Genomic DNA, 22,668 nt, shown 5'->3' on the forward strand with positions numbered 1-22,668 from the left:
AGAGCCATATAAATAGATGGGGACAGGAAGTGAGGACACACTTCACAGAGGGCAGAACTTGGAGCAGGACACACACACACACATGCCAGCTAGGAACACTGAAGGTAACCGTAGGAAACAGCTCTGAAGAGAGAACGAACTCACAATAAAGCATCTTCTCCACATTTGAGACTACGAGCTTTATTAAGACACGAGTAACAACACAGGGGTCACCCGTTTTTACCATTTTATTACGACCCGCAACCTGCCCTACTCCGTTGAGGAAGTCAGGACCTTCACCAGGGACTGCCACGTCTGCGCCAAGTGCAAACCGCACTTCTACCGCCCCGAACGAGCGCATCTGATCAAGGCATCCCGCCCCTTTGAACGTCTCAGTATAGACTTCAAGGGTCCCCTCCCCTCCAACAACCGTAACACATATTTCTTGAGTGTTATCGACGAATACTCCCGCTTCCCTTTCGCCATTCCCTGTCCCGACATGACCACAACAACCGTCATAAGGGCCCTCCTATCCATCTTCTCCCTGTTCGGTTACCCCGCGTACATCTACAGCGACCGGGGGTCCTCCTTTATGAGTGACGAACTGCGTTAATTTCTGCTCATCAGGGGCATAGCCTCTGCAAGGACGATCAGTTATAACCCCCGGGGTAACGGTCGGGTCGAGCGGGAGAATGGCACCATTTGGAAGACCATCCTGCTGGCCCTACGGTCCAGAGATCTCCCTATCCCCCGTTGGCAAGAAGTCATCCCCGACGCCCTGCATTCAACCCGGTCTCTCCTCTGTACTACCACTAATCAAACACCTCATGAACGTCTTCTTGTTTTCCCCAGGAAGTCGTCCTCAGGATCCCCTCTCCCGACCTGGCTGGCCACCCCCGGGCCCATCTTGCTCCGGAAGCATGTGCGGGTGCACAAGTCCAACCCGTTGGTTGAGCGGGTCCAGTTACTCCACGCCAACCCGCAGTATGCGTACGTGGAGTATCCCAACGGTCGGCAGGATACGGTCTCACTTCGGGACCTGGCACCCGCAGGCGTGCGGCCTTTTCCCCCTACATCAACACCTCCCCCCCAACCCCAATTCCCCCCAGCGCCCCCCGCGCCCTCACAACCCAGCGCACATGCCCCCTCTCCCCCGATTACAGCGTCTCCACCACCGGCCCGGGGTACGGAGACACATCTACGACCGCCACTCCCGGAGGCAAGGACGACCATCGACCCGACGTCACCGGCTCCACTGCGACGGTCCTCTAGAACACCATGGGCGCCCGACAGGCTGATCGTGTCCATCTGATGCGACCATGGGACATTTTTGGTCTTTGTTGTTATTCTGTTGCACCTTAAGTAGTAGTAGTAGTATTATTTTTTTGCCACGAGCCAGTGGGCAGCCCACCTTTATCGATTTTTGCTGCTCATACCACCAGTCCTCGGACCCCCCCTCCCTCTCTTCCACTTACACCCCCCCGCCTTCTTTCTCCACAACAGGTGAATGTGGTGGTATGAATGTGAGCACTGCCATTGGTGCAAAGCGTGGGTTTCCCATTGGCTCTGGCTGGTCATGTGCCTCTCGTCCGATTGGCTGGGACTAGCCATGTGACTGCTCACCAATTGGTCGAGAGGCAAGTAGACCCCGCCTCCAAGGTGGGGTATAAGTACCCAGAGTTCCCGGCAGTCGACCTTTCTCTGTAGTCGACCACCAGGCTAACAACTAGCTGATTAAAGTTTTGACCTTCATCGTGCCTCGCGTCCAATTGATGGCACATCAGTCAGTTTCCCGGAACACATGGCAGCTGAACTTGCTTCGAAGAAAGGAAAAGATAATGGTTAATTAAAAATTAATCATGACTGAGTAGATCGCTTTAAAAACCTGGCAAAAGCCAGGATTCGATGCCTCCAAGCCACAAGAACATTGCACTAAATGGGGAACACTCTTCCCAGGCAGCCATTGCTGAAAAGATTTGATTATAGCCAATCACGAACGGCATTATTGCAGGAGCCCGCAAATACCGGCAAGCACAGGAAAGCGCTTTGTGAAGAAGTATGCAACAACACAATCTTAGATTTTTGGAAACAGCTTAAAGTTGAATTTGAAATTTAAAAATTTTAACAATTGATTAGAAATCCACCCTTCCACATCAATTTTGGCTTATCAAAGACCCAGATCAATCACAAAATTGGGGGCTTTGGAGAAAGAGATTCCTTTGATACAAAATTGCTCATGCCTGGATAAAAATACTATTAATATTCACTATAGGGGCGGCACATGATGCAGTGGTTAGCACTGGGAATGCAGCGCTGAGGACCCGGGTTCGAATCCCGGCCCTGGGTCACTGTCCATGTATAGTTTGCACATTCTCCCCGTGTCTGTGTGGGTTTCACCTCCACAACCCAAAGATGTGCAGGTTAGGTGGATTGGCCATGCTAAATTGCCCCTTTATTGGAAAAACAAATAATTGGGTACTCTAAATTTATATTTAAAAAAATATTCACTATAGACCCACTGAATCTCACACCTCCATCATCTATACACCCTCACGCCCTGTTTCCTGCAAGGACGACATTCTCCCAGTTTCGCCATCTCCGTTGGATCTGTTCTGACAATGTATCTTCCACTGTGGTGCTTCTGACATGTTTTTCTTTTTCCTCAACTCAGATTTCCCCGAGCTACTGTGATTGTCACGACCCTCAACCATCTCTGATCTATTTCCCCCACTTGTGCTCCCACCCCTTCCCTTACCTCCCAGAGCCACAATAAGGTTTTCCTTGTCCTCACTTTCCACCCCACCAGTCTCCACATTCAAAGAATCATTTTTCATTATTTCTAACACCGCCAGCATGATATTACCTCTAAATACAGATTCCCTTATCCTCTCCTGTCAACATTCCAAAGGGACCCTCCCCTCTGCAACACCCTGGTCCTTTCCTCAGCATCTCCTTCTCCAGCACCTTCCCTTCAACCACAGGCTTGTCCTTTTACCTCCTCTCTCCTGCCCCTGCTAGCCTGGCAGTGTCACCCAGGCACCCTGGCAGTGCGAGGGTGTCACTGCCAGGGTGCCTAGGTGGCAGTGCCTAGATGCCAGGCTGGCAGTGTCAAGATGTATTGGTACCATAGGGAGTGCCAGGGTGCCACCCTGCCCAATTCCTCACCACCTATGGGTCTCTGTGCCTGTTATTTAACTGCATTTGCCTTTCATCAATAAATCCCTTTGTTAGCCATTGGAAGGTGTCTCAAGCCATCACATTGGCAACAAGGTAAAAGTTTTGATCGCAGCAGTGGCACTGCCAGGGTACCCAGGTGGCAGCAGCAGTGCCAGGGCACTACCCTGCCCAAAGGGCATGCAGCTGGGGGCGTCCAATCCCCTGTGAGACCCCCACATGTGCCATTCCCTCTGGTCCCCATGTGGGGGGACAAGTGCTAAAAGGCGCTTGCCTGAGGTCTCTAAGATGCAGGGGATGAATTCCAAAGCCTCAAGTACCTCAGGAATCTGCACATTACAGTGAGATTAGCTGTCTCACTCTAATATGCAGATTTTGGAAAAAGTGATCCGCCCACAATAGGCGGATTTACATCGCAACATCTCATGAAATTGTGTTGGATCTCACAAGGCGTTGCATGCTGTGTAGATCCCGACGTAGGGTCTCCCGACTTTTATCGGCCACGCTGCACCATGGCACGCTGGTTTTCATGCACAACTTAGCAATTGGATCATGCCCCATGGCTTTCTTCCCAAGGCTTTCTTTTGCAGGGTGAACAAATTAGTTTCTACTTTTGTTTGGGCTGGTACGGCTCCTCAGGTTTGTAGGATGTTTTTGCAAAGAGATAGGAGTCAGGGGGGTTGACATTGCCCAATCTTAAACGCTATTACTGGGCATCGAATATTGTTAAGGTGCAGGGGTGGTTCGAGGATTTGGACTCTGTATGGCGTGGATGGAGGAGCCTTCATGCAAAGGATCGAGTCTCAGGGCCCTGGTTACAGCGCCACTCCCTTTTGTCCCTGTGAGATTCTCTTCAAGTCTGATGGTGATAGGCACTTTGAGGATTTGGAATCAGTTTAGGCAGCATTTTAAACTGGGCTCCATGTCTCTGTTCACTCCAATTGGCAGAAACCCTAGGTTTGTGCTGCCGGGCTCAGATTAATCATTTCGGGCATGGAAGAGAGGGAATGGAGAGGTTTGGAGACATGTTTCTGTACAGTAGGTGTGCCAGTCTAGACGAGTAGTTAGAGAAGTTCCAGCTTCCGAGATGTAATGTATTCAGCTGCGTGAATTTTTACACAAGGAGCTTCCTTCATTTCCTTTGGTCTTGTCGCCTTCACCGATGCACAGGGTCCTGTCCCTGGTCAAGTAGGGGGAGGGTAAGATTTCAGATGTCTATGGGCAGTTGTTGATGATGGAGCAGGCATCACTTGAGGAAGTAGAGAGGAAGTGGGAAGCTGAGCTGGGTTTGGTCTTTGAGGGGGGAATGCGGGTGAGGCTCTTCGTAGGGTCAAGTTGATGCAGAGAGCGTACCTGACTAGGGTGGGTATGAGTGGGTTCTTCTCAGGGGTGGAGGATATATGTGAGCAGCGTACATGTTTCGGACTTTCTCCAAGCTTGTTAGTTTCAGGGCTTCCGTTTTTGATACAATGTCAGGGATTTTGGGCATTCAGTTGGAACCGTTCTCATTGGTGGCCATTTTAGGAGTATCGGACTCGCCGGTGTTGCAGATGGGGCAAAGGCAAATGTCCTAGCTTGCATCTTGCTAATAACCCGGAGGCAGGTTCTACTTGGGTGGAGGTCTCCGGTGCTGCCCAAGGCCTTGGCTTGGTTGGGGGACCTGATGGAATTTTTGCACCTCGAGAAGATCAAGTATACCATGAGGGGGTGGGTGGAAGGGTTCTACTCGAGGTGGCAGGGAACTGGTTACCGTCAGCTGTTGGCTGTGGGAGGTTTGTCTTTTTAGTTGGTTAAGGTTTTTTCATGGGGGGGTATGGGGGGAGTGTGACTGGCGTACTAGGCGGGTGGCACGGTAGTGTAGTGGTTAGCACTGTTGCTTCACAGCGCCAGGGTCCCTGGTTTGATTTCCGGTTTGGGTCACTGTCTGCGGAGTCTGCACATTCTCCTTGTGTCTGCATGAGTTTTCTCTGGGTGCTTCGGTTTCCTCCCACAAGTCCCGAAAAATGTGCTTGTTAGGTGAATTGGACATTCCGAATTCTCCCTCAGTGTACCCGAACAGGCGCCCGAATGTGGCGACTAGGGGATTTTTCACAGTAACTTAATGTAAGCCTACACGAGACACTAATAAAGTTAATAGAAAAAGTGGGTTTATTTTGGGAATAAGATGGGGCTGGTTGATTGTATTGTTGTGTTTGTTATAATGAAAATTTTATCTGAATAAAAATATTTTTGGGGAATACAGAGTTCCAACTCAAGCATGAAATGTGTACTTTCCAGGCCTCAGAAGTGACATACCTAGGATTTAGTGTTGATACGACAGGGTTGTATCCCCTGGAAGGAAGGTCAAGGCTTTGCTGAAGTCCCTGTACTCAAAAATGTCAGTGAACTCAAATCCTTTCTCGATATGGTGACTTATTATGGAAGATTCATTTCAAATTTATTCACAACGTTGGCTTCATTACACCACCTACTAAAGAAGCAGCAATGGCGGTAATGGAGGGAGCTCCAAAAGGAAGCCTTTTGAATTGTGAAGCAAGCCTTGGAGTCATTGAACCTTTTGGTTCATTTTGACCCAGGGAACCTGATTGTGCTTACATGTGATAGGGGCAGTTTTATCTGTTATAGGGGCAGTTTTATCCCACAAAATGGGAGATGGTTCTGAGTGCCCTAGTGCCTTTGGCTCAGGAACTTTTTAAGAAGCAGAACGGAACTATGCCCAAATCGAGAAGGAGGTCCTATCAGTTATACAGGGTGTGAAGAAATTCCACCAATATATGTATGAACGGCGGTTTGACACAGTGACCTACCATAAGCCATTACTGGTTCTTTTAAGGGAAGACCATGCTGTCATAGCCTCGGCGTGAGAACAATGTTGGGTCTTGCTGCTGGCGGCCTGACTATGCTTTCTAGTACTGACCCGACATTCAAATTGTCAATGCGGCTGCATTAAGTTGCCTACCCCTGCCAAAGAGCATTCCACCACACCAGTACCCCAGGAGATCTTACTGGCTTTGAACCTCATAGACATTGTGCCAGTTCCACTGGACATCATCCTAATTTTACCGAGCGAGACCCCCATACTATCAAAGAAGAAAATAATGATACAGACTACGTGGCAGTACGAGAAACCTCAGCAACTAAGGCCCTACTTCACCTGTCAGGACGTTGACCTGTGAGGATAGCATGATTCTGTGTGGATCACGAGTAGTCATTCCTCCTCCAGCCAGGGGGGCCCTCCTGCAGGAGCTACATAGCACCCACCCAGGGCAGACAAAGATGAAGCTGCGGACATGCAGTTACATCGGGCGGCCAGGCATAGATAACCTGATTGGATTTTGTGTTTCTAAATTTGGTGGGGAGGGTGGAGGCATGTCAGGCCTCCCAGAAGATTCAATGGTCAGAGCAGAGGGGCAGCAAGTTGTTCCATGTAGGAGACCCAATTTTGGGCCATAATTTTGTCTCAGGGACGGGTTGTGGTCCAGTCGGGGCTGGTGTCATATGTGGTCAGTGTCAACTGGAAGGTTATCAGAAAGCACGTTGACCACTTGAGAAGTTTGGGGTTGGTGGCCCCAGCTTGGAGTCAACAAGTCCCACCAGTATTATGAACACTCGTGTAACTTTGTCTAGCCAAGGGCAGTCAGGGGCTCCTGAATCTATACAACCAGCTATCGAGGCCGGTGAAGCCAGTTTATCTGTAGTTGAGATGGTGTCTCCTGAGGTGACACTGACTGTTGACAATGAAATTACACAGAAGGGTGTGGAGTCTGTGGTCGGGTTCTGGAGATCCAGGAGGAATTGGACATCTCCGGACCAATTTACTTTTTGATGGACTCTATTTCTACTGTGGTCTCTTATAACGTTTGTTATCTCTTTATATAGTTTGTTTGTGGTAGTTGTAATAAAGGATCTGTGGGGGGGGGGGGGGAATGAGGTAGCGCAGCCCCTTTAAGGGGGTGGGCCTGACGGACCATGTGACCAGCTTGGGGCCAATCACGCGGTAGTGCATCAACCGCGGTCATATAGAACCTAGCACATACAGTGCAGAAGGAGGCCATTCGGCCGATCGAGTCTGCACCGACCCACTTAAGCCCTCACTTCCACCCTATCCCCGTAACCCAATAACCCCTCCTAACCCTTTTAGTCACTAAGGGCAATTTATCATGGCCAAACCACCTAAACTGCACGTCTTTGGACTGTGGGAAGAAACTGGATCACTCGAGGAAACCCACGTAGACACGGGAGAACGTGCAGACTCCGCATAGACAGTGACCCAGCGGGGAATCGAACCTGGAACCCTGGCGCTGTGAAGCCACAGTGCTATCCACTTGTGCTACCACGCTGCCCACATATAAGAACATAAGAACTAGGAGCAGGAGTAGGCCATCTGGCCATTCGAGCCTGCTTCACCATTCAATGAGATCATGGTGGTTGACATTTTGTGGACTCAGCTTCACTTTCCCGCCCGAACACCATAACCCTTTATTCCTTTATTCTTCAAAAAACTATCTATCTTTATCTTGAAAACATTCAATGAAGGAGCCTCAACTGCTTCACTGGGCAGGGAATGCCATAGATTCACAACCCTTTGGGTGAAGAAGTTCCTCCTGAGCGCTGTCCTAAATCTACTTCCCCTTATTTTGAGGCTATGCTGTGGAGATCTATCATGCGGATCTAATGGCACTTACGAACATTAAAACTCAGGAGAAATTTGAGTTAACACTTCTTGGGTGCAAATAAGAATCGTTTATTGTCTTCTATTTGATCACAATTGAGAATCACTTAAACCTTATTCTCTAATAAGTCCAGCATGCAAAAGGACTCAAAGAGAAGTAATTCGTACACAATTTAACTTTCAAATGATACAGAAATAATTTTCTTGCTTACAGCAAACAGCTTGCATTTACTTCAAGAGTTAGAGTGGAAAAGTGAAAATATGAAAAATAGAGAGACAGCGAGTAAGTTAGATCAAAGTATAGAATGATCCATGAAAAAGATGGCCATACGGACTATCGTGGTCAGACTAAATCATATCAGTCTTTAGCCATCTACCTACACCCCTATGTAATCCTAATTGGTTTGGGTTAAAATTAAATGAGTTTGATTTGACGGTTAGCTGTCCATCTTTAATGTGCAACATTAACTTGAAATGTTTCAGAAATGAATTCTTGTATATGTTAAGGAATGCGATTCTATACTGTTATCGTGACTGGCTTGAACTGCCTCTGTTTTATGTCACCCTTGCTCCTCAGCCATTCCTTATTTTTCTTCTTCACTGTTAGCTTGAACCTCTCTCACCTTTTTAACCTCTCTCTCTTTCTTTTCTCTTCCATCCTTTCAGGGCTGTTAGGCTGCTCTTTGTCAGTGGAAAGCTCGCATATTACGGTTTGCAGTGCGTATAGTGGTTGTAATACATCAACCAAGTAGTATATATGCTTTAAAAAATAAAAACACTGCTGGTAGCAAAGAACATCCAAAGGATGCCCACCTGACTCTGCGGTATTTTAATTAGGCAGCCCTAAGCCATGGTACTTCGTTTTGGGCTGCTGAAACCGAACAAATGTAAATTTTTGTTCAAATGAGCAAGCTGGCTTTAGAAATGCCGCAGGTGCAAGCAACACACTCATTTCACAATCTTGGGCTGGCCTCCCAGTTTGTATACATAGTGAAGTTGCATCACTGCCATTGTGCCTGATTCTGGCAAAGTTTTAACCCTTATGCACTTTTTGTTTTAACAGAAATGCCCCATGTCAAGCAACCTTTTGCTAAACAACCTTTTATACCTGCTAAAACCTCTGCTGTATGTCTGACAGAAGAGTTTCAAAAGATTGCTGAACCTAAAGATTTTTCAGAAAGGTAATTTATGATTAGTCGCATCTAGTTAATTCTTGGCATCATTTGTGTCATAAACGACTATCCATTTTCATGAATCCTATTTGTAAGTTGCAAAAGGTCAAGTTGATTGGAATTTTCAATTTTGATATATTATACAGTAATTGGATTCACCATTGCATTCTAGTCCTGCCTTTGTCTTTATTTTCTAAGAAATAGGAGAATTAATTTAGCTCAACTACCTCAATAAAGTAGATTGCTAAATGTTTGACAAATTTTGTGATGCAGAGCGATGCCAACAACGGGGCGTTCAATTCCCATGCCAGCTAAGGTTATTCATGAAGGCCCGCCTTCTCAACCTTGCCCCTCGCCTGAGGTATGGTGAACCTCAGGTTAAATCACCACCAGCTAGCTCTCCCCCTCAAAGGGAACAGCAGCCAATGGTCATCTGGGACTAGGGCAACTTTACTTTTAGTGGGAATGGAAAATTGATGGGACCTGATCATTCCAGTCTCTGTCTTGAAGAAAGCTTTGCTGGGATTTCATCTCGGGATATAGGTGAATAGAAGTTGCATCTGCCCCTTTCTGCAGCTTGATGTACAAATAGGAGGCAGAACAGGTGAGATGGCATAATCTGTCAAATTTCCCACTGGTCCTCCCTTCTGCACCTGTAACGTATTACAAATTACTGTGCATTTGTATGGAGGGAAAGGAGCCTTTTAGTGTTCTAGGTTAGGTTTGTGGTTTGCAGCATTTGGAAGAGGACGAACAATGGCATTTCAGTAATGGCCAGGTAATAAAAAAAGACCTTCTGGCTTTGCAAACAAAAAACTATCCAATACCATTTTCCCTTCCCCTACCATGACATAAGTGCTCAAGATTTGCCAATACTGGTACAAACACCTGCCAGCAATGTGCAAATTCCTTAAACCCTGAGAGCTCCAGCAAGGTCAGGCCCACACAGGCACATCTTCTGCTTTGCTGTAAATGCAGTAGTGGCAAAGGATTGCCGGTTTTCATTTTCAAAGTCTTTAAAATTCTTTACAAGTGGAGCAGATACTGCAGTAGTTAAGACAGTGGTAATGAGGAATGTCAGCGTGGAAATTCTTCAGACACTGAAGGGTCCAGATGCAGCAGGATCTGGACTACATTCAGGCTTGGGCCGATAAGCAGCAAGTAACATACGTTCCGCATAAGTTCCGCATAATTACCATATTCAACAAAAGAGCATCTACAAGGCACAAATCAAACGTGGTGGAATGCTTTCCACTTCCCTTAATGAATGCAGCTCCAACAACACGCATGATGCTTTTCATCATTCAGGACAAAACAGCCTGCTTGATCAGACCCCTTCCACCATCATAAATATTCACTACATTTCATAGAATTTACAGTGCAGAAGGAGGCCATTCGGCCCATCGAGTCTGCACCGGCTCTTTTGAAAGAGCACCCTACCCAAGCCCACACCTCCACCCATAACCCAGTAACCCCACCTAACACTAAGGGCAATTTAGCATGGCCAATCCACCTAACCTGCACATCTTTGGACTGTGGGAGGAAACCGGAGCACCCGGAGGAAACCCACGCTCACACGGGGAGAATGTGCAAATTCCGCACAGACAGTGACCCAAGCCGGGAATCGAACCTGGGACCCTGGAGCTGTGAAGCAATTGTGCTAACCACCATGCTACCATGCTGCCACCACTGACGCACAGTGGCAGCAATGTGTACCATATACAGGATGCAGTATAGCAACTTGCCATGCCTCCATCGACAGCACTTTCCAAACCTGGATCTCCACCACCTGGAAGGACAAGGGCAGCAGACACATGGGAGCATTATCACCTGCAAGTTCTCCTCTAAGCCCCACACCATCCTGACTCGGAAATATATCACTGTTCCTTTATTGTTGCTAGATCAAAACCCTGGATCTCCTTTCCTAACAGCACTGTGGGTGTACCTTCACCAGATAGACCGTACCAGTTCAAGAATACAGCTCACTACCACCTTCTCAAGGGCCATTATGGATGAGTAGCAAATGTTAGCATCACAAACAATGTCCATCCCATGCAAAAATAGAAGAATTGTGAGGAATGACCAAATGAGATATTGTGGAATATATTTGCTGGTACTAAAATAAATTCAATATGTTTGCCATCACTGAGAAATGTCACACTATGTGTTATATATTTAAGTGCTGTAGGATGTGTGTGACTGCGTGTGCTTTCCTCAAGACTTGATTATAGCTAGCAGACCTCTCATGGCATTACTTATGGTCACAAAGCCCAATGATATAACTATCATTGTTACATCATAGCAGTCACTACAGTTCAAAAGCTTGCCATGGGTAATCTATGTTATTTTAAGAAAGAGATTAGTCTTTTAAAGTAAATGGGTTAACTTGGCAAAATAACATAAAAAGGAATTTCTTGAAAAATACATAATTATATTTACTAATATGAAACTGCACAATTTCAGAACTGAGGTTTCTTAAACATAAGAAATATTGAAACCCTTGTGATATATTTTGGTCAATTGAATCATTCATATTTTGGTTGCCACTGAAGTATTATGATGTTTTTTACAGCCTCGGGTCTAGAAGGACAATATCAATTCCAAACACAGTTTAAAAATCAACCATTTTTTGGAATCCCTTGTAGCTTTTAGTATACCTGTAGATAGCACATTTCTGTTCTATCAGTGGCAAAGCTAATTGAGAAAATTGAAATAAAGGACTATATTTTATACATTGATATTATTGGTACAGCGTTTTGCACTATATGGGTATATGTTAGGAATTCAGATGAGTCGCTTATTGTACTTGATTTAAAGTACATATATTTTCCTGGTTATTCATTTTATTGATATAAATTTGTACAGTTTTTGAATCCAGTGCGATGCTTTTGATACCTGAATTCCTGAAACGCAAGCCATGATACAAATCTCAGTGGCTGAAGATTCAAATTTTGCATGTAATACTTTGAACACTGCAAATAAATCTCAACTCAGATCATAAGTTTGGAGAAGGCAATGGTACGCTTAAAGAGAAGTCAGCAATTTCCTGTCTGAGTATTGAAAACATAATTTCAATTCACTATTCTTATCTTGTTTGCATTTGGTTGAAAAGCTGGGACAGTCCCAAAATACATGCTGTTAGGTAATTTCGACATTCTGAATTCTCCCTCTATGTACCTGAACAGGTGCCGAAATGTGGCGACTAGGGGCTTTTCACAGTAACTTCATTGCTGCAGTGTTAATGTAAGCCTACTTGTGACAATATTTTTATTATAATTGTTAACCTCTATCAGGAGTTTGGATTTGTTGACAAATGTGCATACCAGAATATACATACAGTACCTTAAAGAATGTTATAGTCCTCTATAATGACCCATGATTGTCACTGCTCCACAAATCTCCACTCTTGGCTCTGTCAACTCTGGGATAAATGGTATCTACCACACGTTTCACTTGTTATGAATGCTTTTAGCATGTCTAAGTGCCGACATTTCTGAATGCACGACTTATGGATGAGACTGCGCTATAGAAGCACCACATCAGAAAATGACCCTTAAATTATGCTCAAAATCTTGAAAAGACTTTCAGGTAGGGTAGTCGAAGAAAAAAGTAATTTAAGAAACTGCTGGATACAATAATGGAGAATTATAGCATCTTTCTAGTTGGATGAAAAATCTGAATATCCTTTCTCATATCTATTTTATGATCTTCTGAACTTCACCACATAAACAGCAACTCAACAATTTGTGTTCAACAGGTCAGGGTAATATGTATACTGTGTGGGTGAAGAGAATTAGCATGCTTTCTGCTTTTGTATACTAGTTTACTTTTCATTTTTAACCTTCATTGCTGGCTATCAACAAAGCAAAAAAATGAAGCAAATGTGTACATCTCTCTCTGTAAATACGCAACCTCTCCATCAGCAAGTTCTCAGCTGTTCTTTCTCATGGTGACACATGGAAACTGAGTTCCTCATGGCTCTAGGCTAGAGTTTCAGAAAAACTCAGTGGAGGTTTGAACCCCAGTAGTGTGCAGACCTATGGCATATGAACATCCCTTTTTGGCATACACCCCTCTTTGCTGCTGTCACCTGTCTTCAAGTTATCTGCAGTGAGTGTTGATTTACATATCAGAACTAATGGAAGGCAATTCAGCCTTGATTATTTGAGATCCAAGTCGAAGGTACACCAAGTTTTCGTTCAGAATTTGCTCTACATTGATGTTGCCACACTAGTATTCCACACTGAGAAACATCTTCAACAGCAAATGGACAAACCCCCTCACACCTGTAAAGAGATTGGCCTGACTATCAGCATCAAGTAGATAAATATCATAATCCCGAATGTTACCATGCCACCATCTAACAGCATTGACAATACGATGATCGAGATACATACATATATACACAAACAAACAAATCAGAGCACGAGTAGGACAATCAGCTCCTCGAGCCTGCTCCGCCATTTAATAAGTTCATGGCTGATCTGATAGTAACCTCAACTCCACATTCACACATCTTACTCTTCTTTTTTTTAAAATAATTTTTATTGAAAATTTTTTCCAAAATATATAACAACAAACAGTAACAAGCAACAATAAAATAACATAATAAGTATAGCACCCCCAAGACCGTAGCAACGCATATATCAACCCCCCCCCCCCCCCAACCCCCCCAAACCCGGTAAACAACAAGAGAACTTGTAGAGGGACAGATAGTGTTGAGGAAGTGGTGAGGTTCCAGAAGGACTTGGCCAGACTAGGAGAGTGGGAAAAAAGTGGCAGACGGAATACAAGGTGGAAAAGTGTAAGGTTATGCACTTCTCCAGCTTAATAAAACCCGCCATGTCATTGATCCAGGTCTCCACGCTTGGGGGTCTCGCATCCTTCCACTGTAGCAAGATCCTCCGCCGGGCTACTAGGGACGCAAAGGCCAAAACACCGGCCTCTCTCGCCTCCTGCACTCCCGGCTCCACCGCAACCCCAAAAATCGCGAGTCCCCAGCCTGGCTTGACCCTGGATCCTACCACCCTCGACACCGTCCTTGCCACCCCCTTCCAGAACTCCTCCAGTGCCGGACATGCCCAGAACATATGGGCATGGTTCGCTGGACTCCCCGAACACCTGACACACCTGTCTTCGCCCCCAAAGAACCTACTCATCCTAGTCCCGGACATATGGGCCCGGTGCAGCACCTTGAATTGGATGAGGCTAAGCCGCCCACATGAGGAGGAAGAGTTAACCCTCTCCAGGGCATCCGCCCATGTCCCATCCTCGATCTGCTCCCCCAGCTCCCCCTCCCACTTAGCCTTTAGCTCCTCTACTGACGCCTCCTCCACCTCCTGCATTACCTTGTAGATATCAGATACCTTCCCATCCCTCTTCACATCTAATCCTGGGTGGAAAACCTGCCCCACCTACCTCTTCCTCAAACGAACCTGGTTCGCCACCTTCAAGTAGGTCTCCTGGAGCATAGCCACGTCCGCCTTCAGCCCCTTCAAATGAGAAAATGCCCTAGCCCGCTTAACCGGCCCATTCAGCCCCCTCACGTTCCAGGTGATCAGCCGGATCAGAGGGCACCCCGCCCCCCTCCCCCGCCGACTAGCCATAGCTCATCGACTGCTCGCCCCAGGCCAGCACACCCCGCCCGACCCGTTCCCCATGACGATAGCGCCTCTCCCCTACCCCCCCCGGCCCACACTAGTTCCTTCCTGGCCGTTCCAGCAGCAACCCGGTATCCCCCCTCCCCCCAGGCTAGGACCCCTCCTAACCGCGACGCACCCCCCATGGTACTTCCGTGAGTCAGCTGACTTCTGCAGACCCCGGCAACTCCCGCCAAAACCCGACCCGTCCCGACATGGGGTCATCCCCCCTCCTGCCACTCCTCCATGGCACCGCTTCAGCGCGGGAAAAAACCAGTAGAGGCCACGCCCCCACCGCCAGCTCCACCCCTCCTGCCCCACAGCGCGGGAAACCAGAGGAAAGCCCGCGCTTTCACACTGCCTCACCCCACCCTTCTGACGCAGCTCCCAAATTCCAGCTCCACTCCATCCCCCAGCTCCGTACAGAAAAAAAACAAACCCCCAACATTCCCCACATAACACAAAACCATACCCAACAGAACCATCCGGAAACAGAGCAAGAACCAGCATTTAAAAAAATATCAAAATTACAAAAACAGCAACAACCGTAGTACACAAGACCCCGCAGCCCCCAAACCCTAGTTCGAGTCCAGCTTCTCCGCCTGTACAAAGGCCCACGCCTCCTCCGGGGACTCGAAATAGTAATGCCGGTCCTTATATGTTACCCACAGACGCGCAGGCTGCAGCATTCCAAATTTAACCTGCTTGTTATGCAGCACCGCCTTCGTCCGGTTAAACCCGGCCCGCCGCTTAGCCACCTCCGCACTCCAGTCCTGGTAGATTCGCACTACCGAGTTCTCCCACTTGCTGCTCCTCTCCTTCTTGGCCCAGCGCAGCACACACTCCCGGTCACTGAACCGATGGACCAGCACCGCCCGCAGGGGTTCATTCGCCTTGGGCCTCCTGGCCAGCACTCTGTGGGCTCCCTCAAGCTCCAGGGGCAGATGGAAGGACCCTGCCCCCACCAACAAATTCAGCATCGTGGCCACATAGGACGGTAGATCCGACCCCTCCAGCCCCTCCGCGAGGCTCAGGATCCTCAAATTCTTCCGCCTCGTGCGAAAGTCCAGCTCCTCCAAGCGGTCTTGCCACTTTTTGTGAAGTGCCTCGTGGATCTCCACCTTCCCCACGAGGACCACGGCCTCCTCCTCCCGATCAGCGGCCTGCTGCTGCAACTCCTGAATGGCTGCTCCCTGGGCTGTCTGGGTCTCAAGCAGCTTGCTGGTAGTCGCCTTCAGGGAGTCCAGCAACTCAGCCTTCAGCTCCGCAAAACAGCGCAGAAGAGCAGCTTGCTGCTCCTGCGCCCACTGCCACCAATTCTCGGGTGCTCCGCTGGCCGCCATTTTGTCCTCCTTCCCCCGCTTTTTATGGGGAGCTGCTGCAGCCTTTTTCTTTGCCCCACTCTGGGTGCGCACCATAAATTCCGGGGAATGTTCCTCCAAGCACCTTCCCCAACCGGGAATCGTCAAAACAGCGCCGTTTGGGGGCCTAAAACAGGCCCGAAAGTCCTTTGATAGCGGGAGCTGCCGAATGTGCGGCTTAGCTCCGCATCACCGCAACCGGAAGTCAACATCTTACTCTTCTAAACGCTAGCAGATACAAGCCTAACCTGTCCTACCTTTCCTCATAAGGCAACTGTCCCATTCCAGGTATTAATGTAGTAAACCTTCTCTGAACTGCTTCCAACACATTTACATCCTTCCTTAAATAAGGAGACCAATACTATACACTGTACTCCAAGTGTGGCTTCACCAATGCCCTATACAATTGAAGCATAACCTCTCCAATTTTGGTATCAATTGCCTTCGCAATAAATTACAACATTCTGTTTGCTTTCCCAATTACTTGCTTTACCTGCATACTAACCTTTTGTGAATCATACATTGTGACATCCAGATCCCTCTGCATCTCTGAGGTCTGCAATCATGCACCATTTAGATGATATGCTTTGTTTTCATTCTTCCTGCCAAAATGGACAATTTCATTTTTGCCAACACTACACTCCATTTGCCAGACCTTTGCCCACTCGCTTAACCTATTTATGTACCTTTGAAGCTTTCTTGTGTCCTTTTCACAATTTACTTTCCTACCTATCTTTGTATTAGAAATTTTTTTTAGAGTACCTAATTATTATTTTCCAATTAAGGGGAAATTTAGTGTGGCCAATCCACCTAACCTTTTGGGTTTGCAGACATGGGGAGAATGTGCAAACTCCACACAGTGTGTATCAGTGTGTACCTTCATCCAGGTTATTTATATAAATTGTAAAAAAATTGAGGCCCCACAACCAATCCCTGTGCCTCACCACTCTTTACATCTTGCCAACCAGAAAATGACTCATTTCTGCCCATTTTCTGTTTCCTGGTAGCTAGCCAATCTCCTGTCCATGCTAATATGTTACTCCCCTCCACCTCTGTTAAGATCCAAGTTGGATGGGAAGATCCCAGAATGGAACCCTGACTCAAAAGATGGTAACTTTTTCTTTTTTTTAGAAAACATGGAGGAACATGTTTCGGTAATTTACCGAAATTCACTAGACTCTGGGGTGGTCCCGGTGGATTAGAAATTAGCAAACGTGACGCCACTGTTTAAAAAAGGAGGTAGGCAGAAAGCAGGAAATTATAGGCCAGTGAGTTTAACTTCGGTAATAGGGAAGATGCTGGAATCTATCATCAAGGAAGAAATTGCGAGGCATCTGGATAGAAATTGTCCCATTGGGCAGACGCAGCATGGGTTCGTAAAAGGCAGGTCGTGCCTAACTAATTTAGTGGAATTTTTTGAGGACATTACCAGTGCAGTAGATAACGGGGAGCCGATGGATGTGGTATATCTGGATTTCCAGAAAGCCTTTGACAAGGTGCCACACAAAAGGTTGCTGCATAAGATAAAGATGCATGGCATTAAGGGTAAAGTAGTAGCATGGATAGAGGATTGGTTAATTAATAGAAAGCAAAGAGTTGGGATAAATGGGTGTTTCTCTGGTTGGCAATCAGTAGCTAGTGGTGTCCCTCAGGGATCCGTGTTGGGCCCACAATTGTTCACAATTTACATTGATGATTTGGAGTTGGGGACCAAGGGCAATGTGTCCAAGTTTGCAGATGACACTAAGATGAGTGGTAAAGCGAAAAGTGCAGAGGATACTGGAAGTCTGCAGAGGGATTTGGATAGGTTAAGTAAATGGGCTCGGGTCTGGCAGATGGAATACAATGTTGACAAATGTGAGGTTATCCATTTTGGTAGGAATAACAGCAAACGGGATTATTATTTAAATGATAAAATATTAAAGCATGCCGCTGTTCAGAGAGACTTGGGTGTGCTAGTGCATGAGTCACAGAAGGTTGGTTTACAAGTGCAACAGGTGATTAAGAAGGCAAATGGAATTTTGTCCTTCATTGCTAGAGGGATGGAGTTTAAGACTAGGGAGGTTATGTTGCAATTGTATAAGGTGTTAGTGCGGCCACACCTGGAGTATTGTGTTCAGTTTTGGTCTCCTTACTTGAGAAAGGACGTACTGGCGCTGGAGGGTGTGCAGAGGAGATTCACTAGGTTAATCCCAGAGCTGAAGGGGTTGGATTATGAGGAGAGGTTGAGTAGACTGGGACTGTACTCGTTGGAATTTAGAAGGATGAGGGGGGATCTTATAGAAACATTTAAAATTATGAAGGGAATAGATAGGATAGATGCGGGCAGGTTGTTTCCACTGGCGGGTGACAGCAGAACTAGGGGGCATAGCCTCAAAATAAGGGGAAGTAGATTTAGGACTGAGTTTAGGAGGAACTTCTTCACCCAAAGGGTTGTGAATCTATGGAATTCCTTGCCCAGTGAAGCAGTTGAGGCTCCTTCATTACATGTTTTTAAGGTAAAGATAGATAGTTTTTTGAAGAATAAAGGGATTAAGGGTTATGGTGTTTGGGCCGGAAAGTGGAGCTGAGTCCACAAAAGATCAGCCATGATCTAATTGAATGGCGGAGCAGGCTCGAGGGGCCAGATGGCCTACTCCTGCTCCTAGTTCTTATGTTCTTAACAGAGCTACAGGACCGCTAATTGGTTTTAACAACAAGAAAAAAATTATTAAACATGAAAAGTTGGATCACACGACAATACTCTTTACTCTCCCCTTAGCCTCACAGATATACACTGGTTTTAAAGTTACTGATTGCAGAGTATATCTTAAGCCACAGTAGTCTCAGTAACAAAAAGTCCCTTTAAGCACATAGACTGGCTGTGGTCAAATACACTCCACTCTGAACCCAAATAAATGTCTGTGGATTTCTCTTCAAAACCCACCAGATGATTACCAAATGAGAGTTTCCTAACTCCACTCTCAAAAAAACATGCTTTAAACCCTTCGTTCACAACAATGCTTTCAATCAGCGGTTTGCATTACAAATCCAGTCAAGGTTTTCAAATTACTCTTTCAAATAAAGCTTCCAATCCATTTGTAACAAATAATCCAGCATCCAGGTTTTACACTACCTCTTCAGGATTTCTTTGCCTTGACGGTTGTACAAACTGTTCACAATTGCTTTAACTATCGATTCCCAGACTCTATTAAAATGGCATCAAACGAGACTTCTGGTGGTGACCATGGAGTGAGTGGTTGCACACAGGGCAGCTTCTGCTTGAAGGCACAGAACCAAGCTCTTTTTACCCGAAAATGGCAGAAATGTTGGCGCGAAAGTGCAGTTGAAGGTTGGAGGAGAGGTTCCCCCCCGGTGTGGCATGTCTGCTGGTTACCAGACCTGGTAGAAGGAGGTGAAAGACCTGACCAAGGAGCTGGAAGGGTGCAGCAATTATTGGAATGATGGCGGAGGGGGAAAGGCCGGTGTAGGTTGGAAAGCCTCAGATGGAGCAGTTGATGGCTTTTATTAGGGAAGAGATTCATCAACAAAGAAAGGAGATGCAGGAGGACCGATTGAAGATCATCGAAAAGAGTGGTGACACCCCTGAAGGGCTCGATGGAAAGACTCGAGAAGTGTTTGGAGACACAGAGGTAGCAGATCCAGGGATGGAGCGGGTGATGTCAGACCACAGCGATCGGGTCGTGGCATTGGAGGCGAAGATGGGGTTCCTGTGAGACCTTTGCAAGACGTTAAGAGCGAAGGTGGAAGAGCAGGAGAACAGGTATTGAAGGCAGAACCTGAGGAAGTGGAAGGCATGAGTGCCACAAGATATGTCTCGAGGATGCTGGCAGGGCTGGTGGCAGAGGGAGTGCTGGTGGCGGAGGGAGTGCTGTTCAAGGCCCCGGAGGTGGATAGAGCACAGAGGTCCCTAAGGCAGAAGCCAAGAGCAGGGGAGCCACCGCGGGCGGTGATTGTAAGACTCCACAACTTCATGGAAAAAGAAAAGATCCTGCAGTGGGTCAGGGAGAAATGGGACTGTGAATGGGAGGGAACAAGGTCCGAATATACCAGGACTTGGAGCGGAACTGGCAAAAAGCGTGCTGGATTCAAAAAAGCCAAGGCGTTGTTTTATCGATGACAGATTAGGTTTGGGGTGCTCTACCCGGCAAAAGTGTGGGTGACTTATAAAGGCCGGGGGGGTATTACTTCAAAACCCCAGAGGCGGCCAATGACTTCATTAAAGAGCACAAACTGGGGGAGAATCGAACTTCAGTGGGAGACGGAGGAGCTGGCACAATGGAGTTCGGTGGATACGGCTGGAGGGTGTTTTTTTTCTCCTTTCTTCCGAGGTGAAGGGTTTTTGTTGTGTCTACTATTTGTTGCAGAGGTAATAGATTTGTAAGTGGGAAGCTGTCCCCCTCCCCCTCCTGCTGTCTCTGGTGGTGTTTATTTTTTGGAGGAGGCGACCTGTGGTTTTGGATGTGTCTTTGTTTGGGTGCGGGAGGGAGAGGTCCACGGGGATCCTCTTACACAGACCATAGAGGAGACGGTGGGCGGTGGGGGGGGAGGGGGAATAAATAGGAGGAGTCTTCGGGCAGGAGTTGCCATGCTAGCAGGTAATGCTGATGAACGGAAGTGAGGTGGGGGAGATGGCTATAAGTGATGGGGGAGATGGCTATAAGTGATAGGCGAGGGTAGGAGGGAAGGGGATTGGGGAGCAGGGAGATGCAAAGTGGTAGGGTTGGGGAGGAAGTGTGGTCAGGGCGGAGAAGGGAGCCATCTTGGATGGGCCTGGTACGAGGCAAAATTAAAGGGGACAGAGGAGGATGGCGGATGGAAGAGGGGAATGGAAGCATAAGCCTCCAGTAAGGCTTACAATGTGGAATGTGTTGGGCTCAATGGGCCAGTGAAAAGATCTTGGGTCTTAATGCACCTAAGGAGTTTGAAGGCGGGGTGGGGGGGTGGGGTTGCGGGTTCTGCAGGAGACACATCTCTGTGTGGGGGACCAGGTCAGGTTGAGAAAGGGATGGGTGGGTCAGGTAATCCACTCGGCGTTTGACTCAACGTCGCGGAGGGTGGCCATTCTGCTGAACAAAATGATGGGGTTTGTGAGTGTGAAGGAAGTGAGAGATCCGGATGGGAGATGGTGAGGGGGTTGTTTGAGGGGACACCAGTGGTGTTGGTGAATGTATATGCACCGAATTGTGAGGGGGAGGGGATGTTCGGAGCGATTCCGAACCTGGCTGCACATCAGTTGTATATGGGAGGAGATCTGTGTGCTGGAACCAAGGGTGAATAGGTCGAGTCCCAGGTCAATGGGAAGGCTGCGGATGGTGAAGAAGATGGGAGGATTTAAGGAGAAAATGGGCATGGAGGACCTGTAGCGATTTAAGAACCCGGGGGGGGGGGGAGTATTCCACCTGACACGTGTCTAAGATATACTCCAGAATTGACATTTTTGTGGTGAGCTGTGAGGTGTTGGTGGGGGTGGTGGGGGCAGAGTAGGCGGGGTTAGTAACCTTGGACCATACACCACACTGGTTGGGCATTTGACATAGATCGGGATGGGAGCAGAGGACAGGGTGGAGGTTGGATTCAGGGTTGTTACCAGACAGGGTTTTGTGATAAGGTGTGGTCGGTGAATAAGGACTATGTAGATTTGAACCAAAATGGGGAGGTATCGACTTCCGGTGACAGTGATGTGCTGAGTAGACGCACATCAGGTGGCTCTCCTCCCCACCAGAATCAAACAGGCACTTTTAGGCGAATTTTGCCCAAAACATCGATAGCAAAGTAACCTCAAAGGAGGAAAGAAAATGAACGCAAAAGAAATGCCAGCAAACAGGAGCTTGAGGGGTTGATGGTACGGCAGAAGTGACGGAAAGGGCCATGAACAGCAAGCGGATGAGCCGGAGGACCCACGAGGTGAGGGGGCCCCAGCCGCCCAAGAGACAGGGAGATCGTTGACCCGAGCATCAGTCTCCCCCTTGCCGCCTGGAGATGGATGGAAGACGTTCCTCAAGAAGGAGCTGGCTGCCATGAAAGGCGATCAGAATTGAAATCCAGGAGTCGGTCAAGGTGGTGGTGACAGGGGCGATGGTCGCCTTACAAAAAACAATCAACGGGTTGGGGAAGAAAGTGGAGGTGCAGGAGTGGATGATCCATGACCTGGAGAGAGCCTCGACAGACTAGACTAACAGGATTGCTGATCTGGAAGCAGAAATGAAAAGGTTGGTGGCGGCCCAAGGGAGCTTAATGGGAAGGCCGAGGATCAGGAGAACAGGTCCTGATGATAGAATGTGTGGATTGTGGGCCTGCCAGAAGCATCAAGGGAAGAGACCCGACTGGCTACACCGCCTAAATGCTGGGCAACCTAGGTCGAGAGAGACAGCTTCCCAAACCTCAGAACTCAACAGGGCACACTGGTCGCTCAGACCGAAGCCCAAGGCGGGGGAGTAGCCAAAACTGATCATCGCGAAGCTGCACCAATATCAGGATCACGAGAGGATCCTGCAGTGGGCAAGACAGACCAGAGCGAGCACATGGGAAGGACACACAATCCATATTTATCAGGACATTGAGACAGATCTGGTGAAACGAAGGGCCGTGTTCAACCAGGCAAAGGCGGCGCTCTGCAGAAATGGGGTGCGATTTGGCATGCTATTCCCAGCTAGATTCTGGGTCACACA

At 47.5% G+C, this 22,668-nt stretch overlaps 1 protein-coding gene across 4 annotated transcripts in view; it reads left to right on the top strand.

The window, feature by feature from the left end:
• Positions 1-22,668, top strand: part of LOC119977907 (coiled-coil domain-containing protein 81-like) — a 233,297-nt gene that overhangs the window by 113,950 nt on the left and 96,679 nt on the right. For all 4 annotated transcript variants that reach the window (XM_038819217.1, XM_038819218.1, XM_038819215.1 and 1 more), the window contains one exon: positions 8,889-9,006. In XM_038819217.1, the coding sequence (XP_038675145.1) occupies positions 8,889-9,006 (118 nt within the window). The remainder of the gene's footprint in view (positions 1-8,888; positions 9,007-22,668) is intronic.

Source organism: Scyliorhinus canicula, chromosome 14 (assembly GCF_902713615.1).
Source record: "Scyliorhinus canicula chromosome 14, sScyCan1.1, whole genome shotgun sequence".
In the NCBI taxonomy this organism is placed as follows: domain Eukaryota; kingdom Metazoa; phylum Chordata; class Chondrichthyes; order Carcharhiniformes; family Scyliorhinidae; genus Scyliorhinus; species Scyliorhinus canicula.